This window comes from Ictalurus furcatus, chromosome 27 (assembly GCF_023375685.1).
Source record: "Ictalurus furcatus strain D&B chromosome 27, Billie_1.0, whole genome shotgun sequence".
NCBI classification, from domain to species: domain Eukaryota; kingdom Metazoa; phylum Chordata; class Actinopteri; order Siluriformes; family Ictaluridae; genus Ictalurus; species Ictalurus furcatus.
The window spans coordinates 15,324,589-15,348,972 of record NC_071281.1 but is presented as its reverse complement, the minus strand read 5'-3'; the positions used below and the strand labels follow the sequence as shown (position 1 = coordinate 15,348,972).

At 39.9% G+C, this 24,384-nt stretch overlaps 2 protein-coding genes across 5 annotated transcripts in view; both read right to left on the bottom strand.

Annotated features, from left to right (window-relative positions):
* The window catches only part of chd9 (chromodomain helicase DNA binding protein 9), a 78,799-nt gene extending 76,814 nt beyond the window's left edge, over nucleotides 1–1,985 (bottom strand). For 3 of the 4 annotated variants that reach the window (XM_053617337.1, XM_053617339.1, XM_053617340.1), the window contains exon 1: nucleotides 1,860–1,985. The gene's annotated coding sequence lies outside the window, so the exon portion shown is untranslated. The other variant, XM_053617338.1, reaches the window with a different exon arrangement.
* A 3,069-nt stretch (nucleotides 1,986–5,054) lies between these two features.
* Nucleotides 5,055–13,478, bottom strand: aktip (akt interacting protein). The gene is made up of 10 exons (XM_053617245.1): nucleotides 13,360–13,478; nucleotides 11,270–11,365; nucleotides 10,685–10,893; nucleotides 9,366–9,430; nucleotides 9,150–9,250; nucleotides 8,833–8,921; nucleotides 7,964–8,062; nucleotides 7,545–7,652; nucleotides 7,240–7,300; nucleotides 5,055–6,435 (listed from the first exon to the last, which is right to left on the bottom strand). The coding sequence occupies exons 2-10, from the start codon at nucleotides 11,309–11,311 to the stop codon at nucleotides 6,328–6,330; spliced, it is 882 nt and encodes a 293-aa protein (XP_053473220.1). The 5' UTR covers nucleotides 11,312–11,365; nucleotides 13,360–13,478; the 3' UTR covers nucleotides 5,055–6,327.
* Between the last annotated feature and the right edge of the window lie 10,906 nt (nucleotides 13,479–24,384).

The following is a 24,384-nucleotide window of genomic DNA, read 5'->3' as shown; positions in this document are numbered from 1 at the left end:
CTTGAATAGTTCACGCAAATAGTTCCAGCTTTAGTTTATTATTATTTCTTCTTATTTATTTATTTATATTATTATTATTACACGTTACTTGCACGGCTGATGGACTTTTGTCAGAATCACCTGGTTTCAATGGAAACTTTGTGTTGTACACCTAAAATAAATAAATAAATAAATAAATAAAACTGCACCAGCTTCACTGTATTACTATTTCTGGATAAATCTTGGAGGTTTCCGGGACTGCTGTTCCTCAGCCTTCCACTTGTTGATCGGATTATATTTCTGCAGCTATAATCCGAGTTTGCTTTGCACAGCTCATGAAGGACTTTTTTTTTTTTTCTAAAAATCCAAAACATCCTGTTTTCCCTCGAAACGCTCTGTACTACGCCTAACTTTTACTACATCTACATCTCCAGGATCTCCAGGACTGCGCTTTATCAGCCTCCCTACCTGATGATCAGATTATATTTATACCGTTATAATCCGAGGCTGGGATCATACACTTTAGCTATGATTTGGGTCTTGTATATGAACTCTCTGATTTGAAGATTTTTCCACCTGGAAATCTTTATTAGTCCTTGTGAAAAGTTGACTGTTCCGATATTTTTGGCAGGAACACGATCCTTTTTAATAAATCCCAATTTCTAGCTCGCTGTCAGTTTATTACACTTAAATTACTTTAATTTACTCTGCATTTCCAAGTGTAGTTCATTATTATTTCTTCTTCTTGTTATTGTGATTATTATTATTATTATTATTATTATTATTATTATTATTACACCTTGCTTACACAGATGAAGGACGTTTTCATCCAAAACATCTTGTTTTCTCTGGAATCTTTCTATACTACACCTAACTTTTACAACATCTACATCTCCAGGACCGTATTCCCTGCTGAAATAATAATAAATAAATAAATAAATAAATAAAAACAGAAACCATAGCAGAATTCTAATGGTTTCCACTACAAATACCATTACAAACCATTACCATTATTGGTCCTTAATGGTATCCACTAGACATAACACGCCACCAATAAAAGGCAACACATGACCAGTAGAGACCCACAGGGACCATTACAGTTTCCATTCAAACCAATACAATTCCCATTATAACCATTAAACCCATTACAAATTCTATGAGAGTTTCTACTGGTTTTTTTTTTTTTTCATTCTTTCAGGAGGGCATTTATCTGCTTCCCCACCTGTTGATAGGATTATAATTCCCACAGGTATAATCCGAGTTTCCTGATCAGAGACTTTGGCTACAGTATCTCAATTACACCTGCTCGTCTTGGTGTGAAGGTTCATAAATACCATCCAGGATGTTTGAGAAGTTCCTGAACATGTGGAGTGAAGCTTGGGAAGAGAACGTACAGAAAGTGTGGAGATAGAGAGAAGAGGAGGAGGAGGAGGAAGAGGAGGAGGAAGAGGAGGAGGTTTAGACAAAAAGTAGAAGGAGAAATAATCCTCCATGCAAGACAGACATACAGCAGGACCTGGACTCACCGTTAGATTAGACCTGGTCTGATCAGCACCTACTTTCTAACACTGAACAACACACAGTAAAGTCTTTCAAATCTCCTTTAATTGATGGTATGATGATGAATTAATCCTGTAGTTTGTTTTCTTTATTTTATTTATATATCCAGAAGGGATTCCCTGTGAGTGTCACGGTTATTCTCCTCCTTCTTCTTCTCCTCTCTCTCTCTCTGCACTGACAGCCAGCCACCTGAGTTTCTTCTTGCCTTTACTCTCCTCCTCTCTCTCTCTCTCTCTCTCTCTCTCTCTCTCTGTTCCTTCTCGACGACGTTATTTCGTTAATAAATAAATAAATAAACAGACACACACAGCACTACTTACCCAAGCGACCCGGAGCCCCTCGCGGACGCGGCCGCAAATTTACGGCGGAGTAAAATAAATAAATAAATATCGATTTTCTCTTTAAAAACCTACTTATATCGCTGTTGGTCGACCTCAGCGCTTCCACCAGCGGTGACGCAGGCATGACGACACGCTCATTTGCATACCGGTTACGCTATGCGCGCTCTGATTGGTCGCGCCGTTTTGAATCGCAAAAATAAAACAAGCAACAAAAAAAATGAAAACCTCCAGTTTTGATCCTGGAAAAGCTTGCCCAGTGTTTCCTACTGCGCTGTTTAAACTCATCCCGGTTAGTTTTCGTTCATTAAAAATCTTTCGATGAATTAGAATTCAAAATACAGAAGCGTTAAAAACGGGGCCAACAAAATGGCCTCGCAACGGAGAGCCAATCAGAGACGAGCTTTGACACGGAGTACTCGACCTGTAGTAGCGCCTGAGCGTGAAAGTAGAGAAAACAGACAAGTGTTGATTTCTATTTCATAAAACGATGCAAAATAGTCAGACATATATATATGGTACTTAATAATAGTAACAATAGTAGTATTTTGACTTGATATTTAGTGCGATAAAATTCCTATTTTAGTCGGCGTCAGAGGTTGTTTGTTGCCGCAGGTGTTTGACGACATCTAGTGGCCACATGTGGTATATACACCGCAGTCTCTTAAAGTGTCGTGAGGTTTTAGCACGAAAACAACGACACCGTGCTGAATTTGACTTAAAATACTTTGTAAAAGCACGTAAACATTACATAGAGTGTTTAATGTGAAATATCACGCCTTTTATGGGTCGGATATTCGAGCAAATTGAGTTTTTGTAGGTGTTTTTTAAATATACTCACTCACTTTTCAGTAACCACTTTAGAACAAGACGTTATTTGTCCCATGTACATTACAGCACAGTGAAATACTTTTCTTCACGTATCTCCTTGCTTGGCAGTGCTGGGGCTTGAACCCCAAACGTTCTGAGCAGTAACCCAGAGCCTTAATTGTTCATCCCGATCAGGGTCATGGTGGATCCAGAGCTTGGGATCACTCAGCACCAGGTTGGAATACACCCTGGATTGGATGCCACTCCATCGCAAGGCACCACACACATATATACATTCACACACACACTCGTTCACACCTTGAGGCAATTTACACGATATGGCCAAAAGAATGTAGACACCTGACCATCACACCTATATGTGGTTCTTCCCCAAACTGTTGCTACAAAGTTGGAAGCACACAACTGTATAGAATGTCTTTGTATGCTGTAGCATTACAATTTCCCTTCACTGGAACAATGATGTCCCTGTGCACAAAGCGAGCACCATGAAGACATGGTTTGCCAAGTCTGATGTAAAAGAACTCGAGTGTCCTGCACAGAGTCTGGACCGCAACCCCAATGAACACCATTGGGATGAACTGGAACACAGACTGCACCTCAGGCATCCTAACCGAACACCAGTACCTGACCTCGCTAATGCTCTTGTGGCTGAATGAACACAAATCCCCACAGCTACACTCCAAAATCTAATGGAAAGCCTTTCCAGAAGACTGGAGGTTATTTATAACCCACATATAGATGGGTGGGTTAGGTGTCCAGACCTTTGGCGAGGTGCAGGTGGACCTCTTCACCAAAGCCAAATCGACTCATCACCGATTGTGGTTTTTCTTAGCAGAACTGGAAAGCCTACTAGAACAGGATGCACTCTCACTACTGTCATCAACTTATTTTATATGTTTATCTTTCTCTAATGCCCACATTTCTTTCCACATAGTACAACTGAGTCCTGCTTGTAGCCCCATTATGACTGGCAACACCTCGGTTTCCACTATTGCTTTCGATTGTGGTAACTGGCAGACTCCTCTCAGAGCAGATATGCTGTTCCACACAGATGAAGAGATTTGACATGCTCAGCCATGTCACCTGTGACTTTTGGTTTGGTTCCTTGTTAAGAATCGTTAGCTCTGGCTCGCGGCCACTGTAGACATGGACACAGGAACCTCTTTCACACTAGACAGCTGTTCTGCGAATTGTATGCACCCCATCAGCAGCACCTAGTGCACTGCCCAATTCCCAAGATACTAACTTCTCTCCAAGGACTGCTAGATAGCGACAAATCCCCATCTACATTAAATAAGTATACTGTATAGCAGCCATTGCAGCACATGAACAGGAAGCCCGATCACATTATACCACTTTACAAAGAGCGTCTCTTCCTCCAGGGCATTATTTAGTAGAATGCCGCACCAGGAAGTCTGTACTGCTGCTACGTGGGTGTCACCATGGACTTTTCCCCCAGATTCTACGCGGTTAACCTCACACCACCCAGTGGTGGAACTACAGCACTCATTTCTGAGCACCTTCCTGATTAGTCACAAGGGAAGTCCTGACATTGCTGGCATACATGATCCATTTCACTCTCACTATCCTCCTTACGCATGTGGTAAGTATGTGGTTCTGTGATTCACTGCTAATCCCTTGTTGAACCGGAAGGTTTTTTTTTTAAACCCTGAAATAAACTGCTTTTTTAAATCTTGCATTGCCACAAAGAGTAAAGTACACACCTTAAAATGATACCATTACTAAATTGTCACAGGCGATGGCAATGAATTCGTATCTTCAGAATCAAAGCAGTAAGATACTGTACGTGTTTTAATTTGGTGTTCATTTTACGGCATTTACTGGGTAGAAATAATCATGACACAGCACACGTCATAATCCACTGAAAAAAAAAGGAAACCTTTATAGTTTGAGGCCGATAAGCACCTAATTGGTGCATTTCAAGACTCCTGCTTGCCTGAGGCTGCATTCACGTTATATGGGGAAAATGCATTATACTGTAATTCCCATCTGCTAGCTGAATTCATGTCAATTCTATTGGAATTCATTATGAACTGAAATACACATCTGCACTACCTGCTTCAGCTCTGTTAAAGATTAGGAACACATCAAAAATGCCATCCTAGTTGTATGTAAAACTGCTCAGAAGATTCGGTTCCAATGTAGAACAACCTGGTGGTGGGTACAATTTATAATAACAAACAAACAAACAACAACATCACAGAAAATCACAGCTAACTTTTTGGTATACTTGGCTATGCACTTCCAAGATAAACATTGTTACCCATGTACAAAAAAAATTCTCTCATGAGGTGTGCATGATAGAATATCATATCATACATGATGTGAAATTTAAATCTTAAATTTATTGGCTTCAAGATAGCACTTTAAAACCTTACACCACTTACACAGTCCAGCCTTCATATTAAACAAGGGGTGGGGTGGGGGGGGAGAGACATGAATAGCATGAGAATAAAAATAAAAACCAAAGCTTTAACCATTTTATATTTGTATATAAATAAACTGGTAGTTATTAGTGAACCTCAGAGCATGGCCTTTCATTTCAACAAATGGCAGCATCATCCATTCATTAATAAACAAACATTCACTATACAGTATGGAAAGAAATTATGCATAACTTATTGTCATACCTAAAAAAGGTATTCCCCTTGCTCTGCATTATATATTACAACTATTTAAACACAGTATAGTTCATTACACAAATGGGATGAAATAAAACAAAAAATCAACTTTAATAAAAAGAAAAAAAACCAACACACACAGCAAAAAAGTGTAGTGATAACCAGTTTACCTTTTGAAAAAGGCAAGATGTAACTTTAAAAAAAAAAATTATTTAAATGTAGTCATGTGTATTGAAAAAGAAATGTGGATAAAACATAAATAAAATCAAAGCCAACTTCAACTCAAACTATATATTTTGTTTACAAAACCCAAGCTTTCTGTTCTACCAGTTTATCAAATTAGATCTGGCAGGCACTGACCAAGATGTTAGGGTCAAATTACATCTTCGGTAACATGAACCGATGACAGCATTTTGTAGATTGGATTCGCTTGGACAGTTTATGAATGACCAGATCATAAAGCCAGTGCTGTTGGTAGGCAGTAAGCTTGGATTTTATCGTTTTGTTTACAATTTAAGCAAATAATCCCTCAAATCATAAGCTGTATATCTAACCACCTACTGAACATGGTGAATTTACTACCAAGAACCGTTCGAATGCTCTCCCACAAACTAGTGAGGTGGCCTGTTGCATTTGGAGAGGAAAGGAAAAAGAAAGAGAAAAAAAAAAGTTTAAATAATGAGCTCTGCACAGTATGCAAGTTCATTGCATTCTTACCTTGGCATGATTAACATCCGTTCAGGTCTATACCAAATAACCTGGTTTAAAAAAAAAAAAAAAAAAAGATCTAAAGCTGTTTCAGCAAGAGGAGGTCTATATGAAAATTTCTTTAAAGCTGAGCAAATGTAGAATAATAAAATGAAGTTCATGGAACTGCTTTGAGATTTCTAGATTTAGGCAGCCACAGCAAGTCCAAGTGGCACTGGATGGAGCCTTACACCACCACCACCACCACCACCTCCTCCGGTGCAGTAGATTCAGGTCTGGAGTGGATACTCCTCTTTACTGAACGGCAGTGTGGATCCAGGTTTCACCCACGACAGTCCCGACACTTGCAGCCCTTTCGGCTGATCTTCAGGTCGTCTCTGCAGTGACAAAACGGGGTATTAGGAGCAAGGATTTTAGCTAAAGCTTGTGATTTAATAGACTGAAGATCGACAAACATGCACGTGCTAGAATAACACTGGGAACAAGTGATGCAGATTTGATGGTCACGTATGCAACGCCTACGAGAACCGCCAGGTTGATTTCCTTCGGATTTGCCAAGTACCATGTATTGTATTCTATTCTAATATATATATATATATATATATATTTTTATATTAATGCTTGTCCATTGGCTATGCACTCATCAACCCGAATGACCTGTTGATCATTCGCTATTCATCTTATAATTTTATATACATGATATAAAAGATACTGGTGAATAAAAGTTCAATTTAGAATTATTTCCCTTGCCCCAAAAGTAAAAAAAATTATTATTATTTTTAAATGACATCAATTTTCTGGCTGAATTTTTGGACACTTTACACTAACGTGTCTACAGACGTTACTGTAACGTAGCCAAGCATGCAGACTCAGGAATAGAAAATTACTATCTACTGTATATACTATGTCCATAGTTTCAAGCCGACACGAAGGCTACACCAACTCAAATCGCCGCTCTTTACGTGCAGCACTTTCAACACTGAAATTCTCACTCACCGCTGCAACATGCTTGGCTGACTGGATAATCGCACGAATGAGCAAGTGCACAGGTGTTAGTAACGGTAGATGGTAAGTGCAAGCATAGTACACACGATCATGCTTTAACGTCGACATATAACGTAACGGGTAGCCGCAAGGAGACGGTTTTTTTTTTTACTTGTTTTGGCGTGTCCGGCACTCACTTTGTGTGTGAACATCTTCTCTTTTGCCTCGTCGTGCACAGTTGGGTTCCACGGAGAGAAGCTAGACAGGAGAGACGACAGGGTCGGAGGGAAATAAAGAAATTTCAGGGTGATCTACATTCATGTGCATTAAGCATACTCTGTTGGGGAACTTTTGCTGTAGAAATGGAACATTTCTCAAGAACCTCTTGAATCAAATCAAAACTGATTCAGAGTCACTTTACTCATTAAAAAACAAAACAACAAACAGAAACTAAACGTGACCTTTCACCCTTGGAGCACGCCATTCCGTGAGGCCTACTTGCCTTATTGCATAAGGATCATCGATCTTGGGCTGGTCGAAAAGGTGGCTGTTGCATAGTTTCACGCTGTCGACCACTTTACTTTTAAAGAGCTGAATATCCTTGTCATATCTGAGTCACAACAAAAAAGAAATGAGCAGAGTTAGATCGCTGAGCTGCATCAGTCATACAGAGAGCGCTGCAAAAATACTCCTGTAAACATTAACTAAGCTTTACTGCCGTGCTTGTCATTACCGCTCATAAAATCAAATAAATAATAATAAAAAAAGCGTTTCAGGTTGGGTTTGGTGACATGAGAGTTACACACATCAGACTGACGTGTGGGCACAGGCAAGTACGCCAAATTAGCATACAACCAAAGCAGTATTTTTTACATTTGTTCAGTACAGTAAAATCAAGTGCATCCACATGCTCACACGTACAATACAGCAGCTTCAGGGTTGAGTGGTTCCATAGTGTTAATCTTGTAAAAGATGGTCCTTGCGTACATTAGCACTTGCCAGATGTGGTTATGGTTCCGTCTGCAAAATAAAGAAATAAAAAAAAGAAGAAGAAGAAGTTTCATTATACAGTCACTACACCTCAATCATCATCATCATCATCATCAGGCTTTTATACAATACATTTGGTTTTAATGAAAAGCCTGTAAATTCAGGGAAAAAAAAGAAAAAAAAAACAACAACAAATCAGTTGTTTTATATTACTTGCATTGATTAAAGAATATGAAAGGCAAAAAAACCAAAACAAAAAAAAATAAAATGAGCCAGACAGTCATGAATTAAGGTAAATAAAAGTAATAAGCCGCGTGGGGCCGCGTGGGGGAACGTGCATCGATATGCGCACGCGAGTATGGATAAAAAAATAAAAAATAATTCTGAAACTTGACAGAAAATTTGAGTTCGATTTGTGCGTGAATAAAAATCGTAATCGTGGTCAAATTGCTGTGGTACAAGAGGAATAAGATACATCGGGACGTGCTGGAATATGAAAATAAAATAAATAACTTTTGCTATGCACTGGGCTGCATCATACCACCCGGTCGTTGCTCATTTTCCCATTTCGGCACGCCGTGTTCAGTTTTATTCCTCATAAAAGACGCTTACAAATCGTGGTCCGGCCCGAATAACCGCGGAAATTAAAATGCTACACTTATTGATCATAACTTATTCATCACGTATAAAAATGCCTCAAGTACAACCAACTACACCGCACACAAAATGTTGGTTGTTTAAGCATTCATGTTCAATCAAACCACCACTGGAGTAAAAAGACTGACCCCGGTTCCACTCACCTCCACTTGGTGAACGCTCTCCTCACGTCCAGCTCTCCAGAAACAGGGTCCACCAGTGGGTGAAACACCGGGATGTCAAACACCACTTTCTGCCAACGACAAGCACACACGCACAAATGGTTAAAAAGCTTTCTGAATGCCGTTTGTTTTCAACATCCTCTTCGCTTGTGTGGTTTACAGCAACGTCAACACAAACGCGCCCACACAAGCCTCGCTGATATCTGTTAGAAGTGGCAGAGCAACTCGGGTTTAACTGTGATCGTCATGGCTGAGGGGTGAAAATCGCTCCGTGTGAGTGTGTGTAGTAAAGTACTCACGGGACACTCTCCATCAGGATAGTTATCCGGAATATACACCGTGAACTTAAAAACGCCGTCCTGGTACAAGCCGTGGCGGATGAAAATCACACCGAACCACACTGCAGGCGGACAACGATGCCGAGAGTTAACGCTGCTTCACGAGGCGCATCAGCTCACTCGATTTCATTCGGTCAGCAAACGATCAAGAATTATAGTCGATATTTCTTTACTTACTCAGGGCTGATCTGTAAGAGGGCTGAACGTAGATGCCCGGGAGTTTCTGCTTGATCACCAGCGTACTGCAAAACAAAAACGGGTTTTAGAGCTTTTCATAGAAGCCTGTAACTACAAAAAAAAAATGAACACAAGCGTGTATTGTAGATATTCTTTCGCATTTTACCGTTTAGAATTTCTGGGAAAATAGTTAAACTACATACTATGACTCGTCCTGTACTCGTCCAAGCTGTGTCAAATCAGATGCTCTCTAGAAAGAGTTTGCTGCGCTCTCGTTAAAAAAAAACAAAAAAAAACAAAAACACAACAAAGCAGGTATCTTTACGGAAACAACTAGTTTGTGTCATACATGTAGTTATGGTCGAGCAGCTTCCTGCATGTTAATTCCTTCCAAACTAGGTATTGTGTGTTTGAATGATTGTTCTGTGCTATGACATGCAGTCAGTATACAGTATATTTGGTGATAATCGAGGCACGTTATATACAGTGCCCTCTACTAATATTGGCACCCTTGGCAAACATGAGCAAAGACGGCTGTGAGAAATTCCAATTATTGTTTAACCTTTTATTCTTTTGTTAAAAACAAGACTTTTTTTTTTTATATAAACCCATGCTGTGTTTGCAATGACTTGATATCCATGAGAGCAGAGTATTTGTGATTTTTATTTTTTTTTTAATCAAAAGATAAAGTTTAAACAAAATCAAGACAATTTTCCACAGCCTTCTTTGTTCATATTTACTAAGGGTGCCAATATTAGTGAAGCGCGCTGTAGTGTGTGAGCTCAGTCGAGAAAGCTTATTTATCTATACGGTTTTATTTTACTGCCTTTCCAGCAGGTCTTTCAACTCCTTCACTGCCACATGAGGCTTACCGCAGGGGGGCGGGGGAAGAGTGGAAAAAAAATAAAAACTGCGGTGTTTTGCTAGCACGCGAGCCATGGCTCCGCACCAAACCGAGCAGCAGTGGTTATTAACCTCTGGTTTAGAATATCACGACAAATGAACACATTGAAAATGAAAGATCACACAGCTCCAAAAAGTGTCTGTCTCTAAGCACCCAGCTGCTTTATTCAGCTTTTGTTTAGATCCGTATCGAACATTTTTGGCTTTTGTGGAAATCAGTCAAGCCCAGGAGTATAGTGAGTGAAGTTGCAACCAGAAGTGTTCTTCCCGGCAAATAATGAGCTTAAAAAAACGTTCAAAGAATCTAATTGAATCAATTTGTGAAGCTGGTGAATCGAACAGAATCGACTCCTGAGCGGAGTGCATGTTTTCACACTTACACATCACCTCTAACTGAATAAAGAAACAGTACGTACAACTCTGCGAGAAGGGAATACTCCAGGTAAAATGGTCCATAGGAGGCGTGTGTGCCGTTGGCGGCCTGCGTCGATAAAGCGGGTGAGGATGCTTTAGTGACTGGAACTGCATTCTTAGGTATGGACGGGAGCTGCTTCTTCCCGAAGGGAGGACGTGCCGGACTTGCTTTCTGCTCACCTGGACCACCCTGCTCCTCGTTCTCAGATCTCTAAACAAGCAAAATAGCAAAGAAAGAGACTACTTTAAGCACTTCTTCCAGAAAGCAAGATTTCAAAGAACAATTCCCTAAAGTACTGCAGCAAGGGACACGGACAGCCGCACCCACTGCTTATAAAAAACAAACACGTTCTCGTTCTCTTAAAGCATCCAGCACTGGGTCCAGTTACAGATTAAGCTTTCACTGCCCAACTGATCAGAAGGTTATGAGTCCTAAACATCTGACAGTTGACTGCTCAACCACATACACTTGGATTTCTACGGGATCTTCAAAGAAATAAACGTAAATCTAATGGAGATCTTCTAACCTTCAGTATCTCACCGGAAAGTCTGCAATCAAGAAGTACACAATTGAGGTCTGGTCTTACCTTACGGCCGGCGTTCATCGACATGCTCCAGAACGCACTCATTACTCATTGAGCAAGCGCAGGGGTTGTGCTTCTATGCTTCTCATACAAGATTCACTGAAGAAAAAAAAAGTTTGACAAAGAGAGAGAGTGGATGAGAACAGTGCTGTCAAATTAGCAACTTTAGTCACTAGATTTGGTGATTTATTAGACTCCTAATAAGTTACACTATTTAAAACAATCAATCACAGTCTAGTGACAAATCTATGGACTTTTTGTGGAGACGTTAACAACAGTCCTGCACTTGATACGGCTCCACAGCTCACATCACAGCTGCTGGTTATAGAAGTTGAGAGATTCGCTTGACTTGACATCAGCGTGTAAAGCCAGTGATCAATTACTGACCACCATCGTTCCAAACGAGCAGTCAATGACCACCATAGTCACCATCACATTACTATTGAACATCGAATCACAGACCACCGTCCTTTTGAACAACCAATCTCCGACCACCATCGAACCAAACAACCAATCACTGACCAATAGTCCAAAACAACCAATCACCTACCACCAATAATCCAAAACAACCAATCACCGACGACCAATAATCCAAAACAACTAGTCACTGAACACCATTGCTTGTCCCACTTGCAGTCTTCTTTGTTCTTTGCTGCATGCTCTCTTGTTGGCAATATTTACAAGCAATAAAAGTGAGTGATATAAAACAGGCTACGGTGCCATAACCAATCTATTATCCATTCTGACAAACATTTTCTAGTTTTCTTCTCGTGTAACATTTCAATATATGCAAATGATCTTGACCAGTCAATGACCATGCAAATTAGTCATGGCATCACCTGACAACTTTCTTTTTTTTTTAAAAAAAACTATTTTTTGAGCATGCATCAGCTACGTTCCCCTGAACAGTCCTCCACACTGAGACGAGAAGTCCGACCACCAATGGAGCACAACGTGCAACCTGATGCTGTATGACAGCTGCCTACAATCCCATGTGCTGATGGTTTCTGGTCTTTCCGAAGAAATTAAAGTGAGAAAACCGCCACAGCCTTCATTAATAAATGACTGAGATGATGAGCACTGGAACATGATTTAGTTGTTGATCAAACTAACATTAGTAGCAAAGCAGTATTGGATATTAGACACTAGATTAGACATTAGATACACACTACATAGCTAGTTGAAAATAATAAATAGTTGGATAATTAAATGTTAAACTAAAACAAAAGACACCCATACAATACAACACAAACAGTCCATTGATAAGTGCACTAATAAAAGCTGAGCACTACTCAGCTAACTACTGAGGTTTTTGCTAGCTTGCTATTATTAGCTATGCTAGCTATCGTTCTATTTACTTGAAACAGACAGACAGCTCCATCAGTCTTTCACTTTTCGTTAACATTCACACCTCTTTTATTCATTCATTCACTGCTAGTAACATTTCCTCCTAGCCACCTTCATAATCAATAAATTTGACTAGCAGGCATTATTTTCCTACCCGTATTCCCATTTAAAAACCCCGCCTCCTCCCCCATGATTGGCCGATCCTTCCACTCACATGCTGTCCGTCAAATTCTGACAAATTCCAGCAAAGGAATCCCGCTTGTCGGAATACAGGTGCACAAAGTCAAATCCACCCAAATACCTGACTAAACGTCATACGACCTTGATTAGAGGCGGATCCACGTTCACAATAAAACAATTTCATTGGCTGTACGGGCAAACCCCAGTTGAAGCGTAGCATCTAATTGGCCAACATCTTGTCAATCGGCAACAACGGAACAAGCACGCACTGCTGTAGTTAACATTTACACAAAATATTATTTGTTAACGTATAAATTAAACACAAATACATTGAATATGGCTTGAAGTGGGAATTTACCACCACGTAGATGCTAATAAAACCTGGCCAAGGTCAAAAAATATTCCGTATCGTTAACAGGGCAAAGCTAGCGGGGTATTGTTTTCGTTTCTCCCTAAGAGACTAAGTTAAATGTATAAATATTCAGCTCTCGTAGCATACATTCAGCGCAGTGCTAACTGTAAGTTTATATTATGTCCAACTAAATACGAAGAAAAAGATTTCTTACCATCCTAAACTCCTGAGCGAGCAGACATTTTTAAAGCACTTTTATAGATATTTGAGCTATTTCCTGGCTGACCGGTACCAGGAGCCCTACTTTCCTTCTATTAGTGAATACACGCAAGAGCGGGATTCCATTGCTCCTGTTCGCTGTCAATCATTTTATAATCAACAGAGTGCATTTTGATTGGTTGGTGCGTGTGGAAGGCGGGACTTAATCCGCCTGTGTGTTTGCACTTGACAGATTTCACTGACCCAGTTGATTATTATTTAAAAGGAAAAAGACCTATATTATATTATATTATATTATATTATATTATATTATATTATATTGTTATGTTATATTATATTATATTATATTATATTATATTAATTTTTCACATTTTTCAAAATATGTTTTTAAATCTATTTTTTCTTGAATTAATAGGGGATAAGATGTCATGTATTTTCAGGCATACTTTGTGCCATTAACCATGTGATGTTTTGCAAAACCAACAGCTTGTCGAAGTCAGGTACAATCTCAGAAATAAAAGTACCAAACTGTTCATTCCCTTGTCTTTTGTACCTTTAGTATATATCTTTTACCTGAGAAGCTGCGTGTAATGTAGAGTAGCGCTTTAAAGGTACAGCCCGTCAATGGTCCAGTTCCTGCATCCCATGGGACTCGGGGCACAAGGCGGGGGGCACCCTGGATGAGTTGCCAACCCATTGCAGGGCACAATCGCGCGCACACACACACACACACACACACTCACATACCCCTTTACACGCTACGGACAATTTGGAGATGCCAATCAGCCTACAGCACATGCGTTTGGACTGGAGGAGGAAACCAGAGTGCCCGGAGAAAACCCCCAAAGTACAGGGAGAACATGTGAACTCCACGCACACAGGGCAGAGGAGGGAATTAAGCCTCCAACTTCAGAGGTGCGAGGCAAACGTGCTAACCACCAAACCCCCTTTATTTATGAGAATGAGTAAGAGGATGTCAATATCTGATCAGTATGAAATATTGACAATACTCAAAGATCTAATATCAGTATTTAATCAAGAAAAGAAAAAGTCCAACTAAGTGCGTATATAGATGTACAGGCTTATTTTAACTTAAATTATGAATCATGCAAAAGGAAAGAATGCTGAACTTGTTTTTTTTCTGTCTTGCTTTCTTTTACAAATGCAGAACATACACTACTGTGCTAAGGTCTTTCTTTGCACATGCAAAGAAATGCTGTAAAGAAAAGGTGCTCAAAAATAAATGAAATGAAAAATACTAGAAAGAGCAGGAAAGAGCTTAAAAAAAACATCAGTAGTCTCAAGTAGAACTTGTGCAGTTTTATAAGGAAATTAGCTGGAAAGTTTTTCAGGAGACTTTGACTGTTTTTTTTTTTTTGCATACAAAACCCAACAGCCTTCATTATGTTTTTGATCTGAAAAGTGGTCTGGTACTTTTAACATGTTTCGTTATTTACTGACATACACAATTGTTCTGTAACATTTATTCTTTTTTTTTGTTGGAAAAGTGATGTTTGGAAATATAAGATGTTTTTTTTTTCCTACTGACTCAAGAATGCAGAAGTCATTAAATAAGGTAAACATCTATAACAAAATGTGTACTTTTAAAACAATAGGATACCTTTATATTTTTGCATTTGTACTGTAGGCTACTGGCACAAAAAGCAGTGCTTTCATATGTGCAGCATTTTCCAATGAGCAACTTTGCAAGAAGGTGAAACCAGTTAGGTTACCCCCCCCCCCCCCCCCCCAACTGCTCTACAGAGACAACAGATAAACTTTAGCCAATAAGAATTGTATGTACTACATTTTCAGTCGTATGCAACATAAGATTAGAAACAGGTTGCTGTATCCAGTCTGAAGCAGCAGGGGGAGACACACACTCAGAGTTAAGCTTCTACCATCCCGAGTCTTTGTTTCCTCCGCTCTAACACACCAAACTCAGATCTTAAGGGGATTTATAATCATGTAATTAGGATTGGTATAAAAGGGAAAACATGCATATGTGTCTTTTCAAATATTTATTGAGTGCCTAGAATATTCCATCCATCCAACCATCCATCCATCCATTTTTTGCACCGCTTATCCTACACAGGGTCGTAGGGGAACCTGGAACCTATCCCAGGGGGAATGGGGCACAAGGAGGGGAACACCCTGAACAGGGTGCTAATCCATCGCAGGACACAATCATGCACACACATTCACACTCTACAGACAATTTGGAAATAGTCATGTCTTTGTACTGGGGGAGGAAACCAGAGTACCTGGAGGAAACCCACAAAGCATGGGGAGAACGTGCAAACTCCAGCCACACAAGGGCAAGGGCGGGAATCCAATCCCAGAGGTGCGAGGCGAGGTGTTCTAACCTGAAAGCCACCGTGCCCCTCTTCTTTTATATATATATATATAGGATAAAGCACATACTGTTTCGGTGTTAGTACTGACTCCTACAGTAATTAAGTTTCTAGATTTGTTCTCTTGATCCAGTTCTAAAGAATGCAAATGATCCATTTTCCCCCCTAAAATTGTAATGTAAACAGATTTCTCCTGCCTGCGGTGTCACCATCCTCTACACCTCCTTATATCCTTTTCAGTTAGAAATGATTTGATGTCCCATACCTGATGACCATATTGCTAAGAGATATCTCTAATGCTCAAAACAGCGAAATCTGGTGTAGCCAGAGTGCTTAGCATTTACATTTAATCTCTCTGAAATGAAAGGATACCATAGATTTTCTATAGGCTTTTTTTCCCCCCTAGGCTTTTTCCAAGTTACTTACATTCCTAGCTTTTCTTCTATCAGTCTGATACTCAGAGTAAAGATCTTTTTTTCCTCTTAATTTCCATTTTGTTTTGTTTTTTGTTTTTTAGTTTTTCATTAAATTGCCATTATTAACTGCATGTGTGTAGGCTTATTAAAGTACACGTTTGCACATCTATATTGATTCATGACTGCTTCTGCTCAGACCTTTCTTGAAGTGATATGACAACGCATCTTTATTGTATTCTGTGACTTCACGGACAGACACTCAAAACTGTTTGTGTAGTTAAGTATGGAAGCAGGCAGAGGTTAATTTAGAGGATTTGTTCTCCTGATTGGTTGTTAGCCTTGACCTGTCGGCCTATCATGACATGTTTGTGCATGTCTAAAGGAATTACACTAACTTTTATAAGTCTTATAAGATGACGGGATCACTGGTTTTTCCACACAGTATACAGTATACTGCTGTGGGTTTATTAGAGTCCTTTCCTAATTTGTTTTCTGTAATGCGTAGGCAACTTTCCAAGTATGTTTGATTGATTGATTTCTTGACCCTTTTTATTGATCATTAAGGAGGTGGGGGGAAAAAACCTAATTTACTGCTTCACCGATTTACTTAATTGAGGAAAATGACATTGTCCAAATTTGAAAGGAGGAACTAATTATTGACTTCATTATTGCTTAATTGTCTGATTCCATTTTGTTTCCACTACACTCCGTTAATAAAGGTAATTGGCCTGCGGTTTCCCCGTGCGGTCAGTAAACAACGCAAGGTCACGCGCCTCTCTGCCACTTTGGAAATCAAAAACTCCATTAACACAAATGGGTTTGTTGCTCTTCTGGTCCTGTTGGCATTTTCCAAACGCCCGACATGAAAAAGGTGACAGCTCACCGGTGTGCCTTGATATTCCGACCGTTATGTCTCACGAGCGCATTAACTCGGGCCACAAAAACAATCCGGTGGCTGGATTGAAGCTAATCTTTTTTAATGATGACCTGATATTGAGCAGAAGATAGATAAGGAGACACTGAACTTTTAATATGGTCTGCCCCGACGCAAGTGTTTAATATTCATAGATAATTTTGCTTGTGCAGGCTCCACAACAATAGGCTGATCTCAAGGGGGGAGTTGTAACATACGAAACAGGAGGAAAGAGCTCGTCTGTTGGGCTCGGGCTTGGCGTGTTAGGTCAGACCTGGCTGTTTGGGATTCTGTGCTGCAACAAGATAGCGGTTGTACTGTATTTTCTTCAGAAATGTTGCAGGGTCTGTTGTGACACAGCGCTGTGTGCTGGCGGTCATGAGATGATGGTATGGGGTGCGGATGTGTTGGAAGGTTGAAGACCTAGTGTAGTACAGCTATACGATCCTATACTAATCTCATCCGGATATCTAAACAGAAGCTCTTTGCGCTGTCGTGTAATAATAATGTTAGCCAGAAGCTTCGGCTTCTGATTTACACAATGTCATTTAGACTAACGCTGTATTCGACGTGACTCAGAAGTGAGACATCTGAAAGGCGTACTTTTCTACCTCAGTACGTTCAACTACCCTTGCTGAGAAAAGCAATAGGAACCATCACAGAAATTCTAATGGTTTCCACTACAAATAGCATTACAAACCATCAGCTAACCATTAAAACCATTACCATAGATAGTCCTTAATGGTATCCACTACACATAACGTGCTTCCAATAAAAGACAACAAATTACTAGTAGGACCGACAGGGACAATTGCAGTTTCCATTAAAACCAATACAATCCCCATTATAACCATTAAAACCATTACCGTAGATAGTTCTTAATGGTATCCACTACACATAACGTGCTACCAATAGAAGGCAACAAATTACCAGTAGGACTCATCGGGACCGTTACAGTTTCCATTAAAACCAATGCAATTCCCATTGTAACCATTAAAAGCATTACCATAGATAGTCCTTAATGGTATCCACTACACATAACGTGCTACCAATAGAAGGCAACAAATTACCAGTAGGACCCACGGGGACCATTACAGTTTCCATTAAAACCAATGCAATTCCCATTGTAACCATTAAAAGCATTACCATAGATAGTCCTTAATGGTATCCACTACACTTAACGTGCTACCAATAGAAGGCAACAAATTACCAGCAGGACCCACAGGGACCATTACATTTTCCATTAAAACCAATACAATTCCCATTATAACCATTATAACAATGAAAACCATTACCATTGATAGTCCTTAATGGTATCATTCAATCCCCCCTGCAAAAAATACCCACTATATTTATACTATTTATTCATAAGAACGTCTTACATTTAGCACTCTCACTAAGCATATCCTGTAGTGTTAATGTGTCAGACCCAAATTAAAGGACACTGTGTATCATGTGAATAACAAGCCTAGGCTGACAGTATGACAAATCAATCCCATAATGCAGTGTTATATGACATGGATTCGCAAACCCTATATACCTACTACTGAAGAGATAACCTTAGATAAGAGCATGTCAAAATTAGCTAGCGTGGGTAATTTGACCTAAAAAGGATGTGATAAAAAAGGAGGTGTTTCTTCATGGTTATACAGTAGGTGTAAATCGCTGTGTGTGTCCAGTGGTATGTTCAACCAGATGCATGCAAACAGATTCCAAAACAAAAAATAAAAGGAAGTCATTTCAAGATTAAGAAAATGATTATTAGTTGCAATCCTCCGCCACGCCACACCCTTCCAATATGTGGATGAACTGCGAATGAAAAATGTCCCGTTCTCATTCCTTCTGTCAGCCTCATTGCCTGTGAAGCCTCGCTCGTCCTGATGTGCAATTTGGTTTAGCTGACAGTTAAAAATTGCGATTGGCAGCCCCTGGTGAAATTTGCCGTGACAGCAGAAGCCATAAATACGGCAGAACGAATGACTCCACGTCCAGATAATAAGTAATAACAATGTTAGTTTGAATAAGAAAAGGCAAAGCTGGATCCAAATGCAATATTCATTGTTGGAATATGCGTGACTAGGGAGTGAGGAGCGAGAGGAGAGAGAATGAGAGCTAGCAAGTCCCTCACAGAGCAATAGGCTTGTCTTATCCCTTAGGCTACGGCCCTGGCTAACACCTCGATGCAGCAATTATTTGCTGTAATGACTGCAGTTCAAATAAGCCTGGAGATTTTATTAAACCAAATGAGGGAATCTTCAGTGTATTACCACCTAGTGATTGACAGTGACAAGTGTTGGGCTGGCTCTGATGTGAGCGTGATGAAGAAGCTTCCAGCAAAGCTCTCAATAATGTTCCTCCTGATAAAGTTGCCCGTTGAACCCCAGCCAAAAGTGTGTCTGAAAGAAAGAGAGACAGACAGAGAGAGAGAGAGAGAGAGAGAGAGAGAGAGAGAGAGACAGAGACAGAGACAGAGAGAGGGAGAATGATTGTAGGGTTGTACGCATATTAATTTTCATTGCTGAGCCTTGGTTAAAGAAGTGAGCACGAGGTGGTGGGTCAGGTAATCTGGCTGGGCTCGAGGACCCTAACAACCGGTGAGTGGCATTTTACTGCACTAATGAAAAAAAAAAGAGAGAAAGAAATCAAAATCCATTGTGCCTGATCATTTCACTATATAAATAATAAAAAAAAAGATGATGAAATAGAACTATTCATATTAAAAGTAAAAGGTCACTTCTAGATCAGGCTAAGCTTGTCTAAGCTGCAACCTTTACTAGAGAAGCAAAGCTGAAATGGAGATCAGACAGACAGAGAGAGCGAAAGAGAGAGAGAGAGAGAGACAGATGATAAGCTGATATATCTACTTTTCCCCAATAGTTCTTTCCCTTTGATGAAGTAGCCCTATCTCCTCTATGAGGAAACAACTTCAAATAACACCTCAAACACACTTGTTAGCGAGTGCATTAAGGTCATTTGTACTATCTGTATATTTCCTGGCCGACACTATATAATTAGATGGATTTATATTCATATTACATCACAAGAAAGGTAACTGTTCGATGTTCAGAAAGCTGACAGACATGTTTATTACCTTCTCTGAATGCTGTGTGTGTGCGTACGTGTGTGTGTGTGTGTGTGTGTGTGTGTGTGTGTGTGTGTGTGTGTGTGTGGTGTTTGCATATGCATGATACACACCACCCGTTATTAGTGCCATGCCCTAAGTACAGGCCATGTCATTGGATTTGAATACCAGCTCACCGGCGCCTTCCTATATTGTAATTCCTTGGATTAATTCATGCAGACAGGTAAATGAAAAACTGCAGGATGACTTAGCACGACTACACGACTTAGCCATTTGGGCTGTCAGTACCCAGATGTTCAGACGAAATACGAACAATGCAGCAGATGATGAAATCCAAACGAGGTCACTCGCCTCAATATAACGCTTTAAAAAAAAAAAAAAAAAATTAGGTATCATTAATGATATTTTGTAAAATAAATAAATAAATTATAAGTAAATAATCACCTCATGAATAATAGTGGTTCTAAAATGCGCTTGTTCAAATGTCTGTACAGGAACGGCATCCGGATCTTCTATCCAGATAGCTCCAGAACTATTGGCACCCTTCAGAAAATTGAAAAGCCAATACACACAAGTAATATTTTGAGCTGTGAAACAAACAAACAAACAAAAACTATTTGTCTCAACTAGGTCTCTTCCTGTAATATCGAATAATGTTGCAGATGCTTGTACAGAATCTTGGAACCTTCTTCATGCTGAACGTTTCAAGGCTCGTTATAGTCTTAGGTTTGCTCATGTGAACTTCCCTGTCGGATCTGACCACAGATTTTTGAATAAGGTTCAAATTTGGAGCCTGAGGTGATCATAATTATCGCAAAATATTGTGGTTGTATTCCACAAACCATTTCCACTTAGATTTGGATGTATAGCGGAGTCATTTTGCTGAGGATCCAAATCCTGCCCTTTCTCAAATATTTGTTCTCCTACAGAGCCAGGAAAAAAAAATCACGTCACACCCAGGCCACCATATGCCTCCAGCAAGCGCTGGTCAAAACCAGAAAAGCTTCTTTCCATATTCAGACTTATGAACACTTAATTAACCCTTAAGTGATCTGTGTATTGTGTTTAAAACGCCATAACATTAGCGTGTACATATTTATCCGTGCATTATTCTGCCCTTGTTCATAGCAAACGTGTGCTAAATGACCTGGCATGTCTATTTCTTTGTCTTTCTTATCTTATTGTAATGTTTAATATCTATAAGCACAACAACAACTCAAAAACTGAATCAAATTCCTGGTATACTCGTAGCCTCTTTCCAGAATTCATCACAAAACATCAATAAAAGACCAAGAACATCCCAATGACAGCTATGCTTTTGTGGAATTTTGAGGTGGTGTGGGTTTCTATCTCACTTATGATTGGCATCATCCCAAATGCTCATGGCGTACAACATTCACCCTTTACCTACATAGCTACGACTCTTCCAAGTTAAAATGAAGCATTTTTACTTCGCAGGCAGGCAAAAACACAGGATGCCCTGGGCCTACGAAGGCCGGCGTACATGTTATTGCCTCCTCCAAATGCTGTGTGCGGTGTGTCTGCATATGCACAATACACGCCACCCTTTATTAGTGCTATGCTCTAAGTACAGGCCATGTTATTGGATTTGAATACCAGCTCACCGGCGCCTTCCTGGCTCCAGATATATATTAAGATGAAGCAATCTCATTTAATAACACCCAAACTAATAAAAGGAGGAGCGGATTGGAAATTAAATTTATGAATATTGCACGGCGGCAGGGGTTATCCCAAAAAAGCCGGGCTTCAGCTGCTGTCAGTTCTGGATAGAGGCGCTTTCTAATGTGACTCAGATCAGATTGAGATGCAGAGTGAACGAGAACTGAACCAAGAGACGGAGAAAGAGAGCCAGGAAGGGGAAGGAGGTTCTCTTAAGAAGGGTCACTAAAGAGCAGCACACTCTAATAAACATTCTGATAAACAGGATTGGATGAAAGAGGGACAAACATACCATACGTAAGGCCTATGTGTAACTTACAACACGGTCAAAACCTTTCAGACGTGTATTCAGTGGCATTGTGGTTCTACGAGGCATACCGAAGCAGAAAACGACAGCTCAAGTGTGTATATAATCCACCTCCAAATCATTTCATATCCAATCAGACGTTTGGTCTAACCCTATATTCAAAACGAGTGGGCGTGGCCACATTTGCTTTCCAACTCAAATCACATCCCTTATGCATCTGATACATTCATGCAATTATATCTAGCTTATGTTTGACCAAATTCCTTGTATGTTAGAATCGACATGGCATTCATAAAAACCCAACTGTGCGCATCTACTTTTTTATTTAAACCCTAGTGAAAACCTGTCATCTGAATTAATGTGGGACCCTCTGACCTGGGTGATGTTATTTTCTCCAGAGGAGGCTTCAGTAAAAAGTATGGTTGGGGTGCCAATACTTTCGAAACCACCGTTTTGCAGAAGACATCGCTATTTTTCCTCCTTAAATTATTTTGCATGTATATACATGTAAAAGCCCACTACACTAATATAAGTATATTACTTTTCCGATACTACTTCCTGTTTGGGGTGGTATGGTGGCACAGCAGGCCACATTGCTGCCTCACAGCTCCAGGGTCTCTGGTTTGATCCTGAGCTTGGATTACTGTGTGTGTGGTGTTTCCTCCAACCTTCCAAAAACATGCTGGTAGCCCTAAATTGCCCCTTTGTGTGTACAAATTTGTGTGCGGTCCTATCTACTGGCATCCCATCCAGGGTGTATAGGCTCTGGATCCACTGTAACCCTGACCAGGATAAAGTGATTGCTGAAGAAGGCTCAATAGATACTTCCTGTTTGAAAATTGATCAGGTTTTAGTAAAAACACATGGTTATATAAAATATATAGAGTGTTCAATGCTCAATACAGGAATGTCATTATGTGTCTGTTCAAAGAATAAATCAGATATTCTGCAAGTGCATTCACCCTATACAAATGATCTGTACACCCCTTAACGATCTTTCGCCAACCTTTTACCACCCCATGTATATAATCCTGCCATTAAAAACGGAGGTTTATGTACTCCGCAATATACAGCAACACCAGATTGTTCTTGTTGGATTGTGAGTCTGATTTTCCAAGAGCCAGCCATGCTGTAATCATGCGTGGCTCCTTGCTCGAACAGCCCAGCCGTCACCATCGATCTCGGCATATCTTACGCTGCACGTCCCGAGCCTCCATCAACAGATGCAGCCGTGCAATTGATTAGCAGCCCAGTCAATGAGCCGGTCTCTTCGGAAACATATTTATTTATGTGCGTATGCAGGTAAGTTAGCAGTCCATTACTGTGATTACCTTTGAGGCTTGGCAGAACAACAGATGTTCGAGGATGGCTCATTCAATATTACTTAGCACAGAGTGGCTGCCCAGAGACTGAGAGTGAGAGATTGAGAGAGAGAGAGAGAGAGAGAGAGAGAGTGGAGAAGGAAAGGCATTTCAACCCGTAACAATAGTGTCACTTTAACAAGAAGGGTTTTACTGTTCAGTGGTTGTGCTACGATGATGAACACGGCTTGCAAGTTTTCTGAGCACACCCTCAATAATTACAACCTGCACCTCTCAGTGCTCTTTTGAGTGATTGATTTATGATGTATTCAGCTTTATTGCTCATGGCGCTGGGGGGCGCTCCTATCGCATAATTCCATGCAGTCTCGAGTTGAATTTATGCAAATGACGATGTTGGCATGTCTCAGCCTTACAAAATGTGCCACATTTAATTCTACACTTATGGTCAAACTACAAGTGTTCTAGTAGACTTTTGTGGTTATAGAACAATAATTCGTCAAATTATGCAGCGTATTGTTTAAATCCCTTGAGCAGGTGATTTATTTTGGTTATGTTCATGGAGGTTTAGTTCTACATTTCTGTAAAAAAAAAAAAAAAAAAAAAAAATCCAATGCTGCAGGCTATTTGATCAAAATCTTTACAAACGTGACATTTCAAATTCAATAATTCGGCATTACATTTCTCGTTTGAAACTTTCCCTATGGACAACTAGCTTTATGTACTAAATAACACCCTCTCTACTCCCGATACAGAATTCAATAATGCAAAGTGCATTATGGGTATTCGCTTGGTACACCATTTGGCGCTAATATAATGCAGTGCATTATGGGATTTCTTCAGCACACAGATTATTCTCCATTGTGCTTCCAAAATGGACTAAATATAGGATTTAATTTTAGATGTAAATGAAACCAAAGAGTGAAGAAGAAAGTCAGTAAGGTGCAGT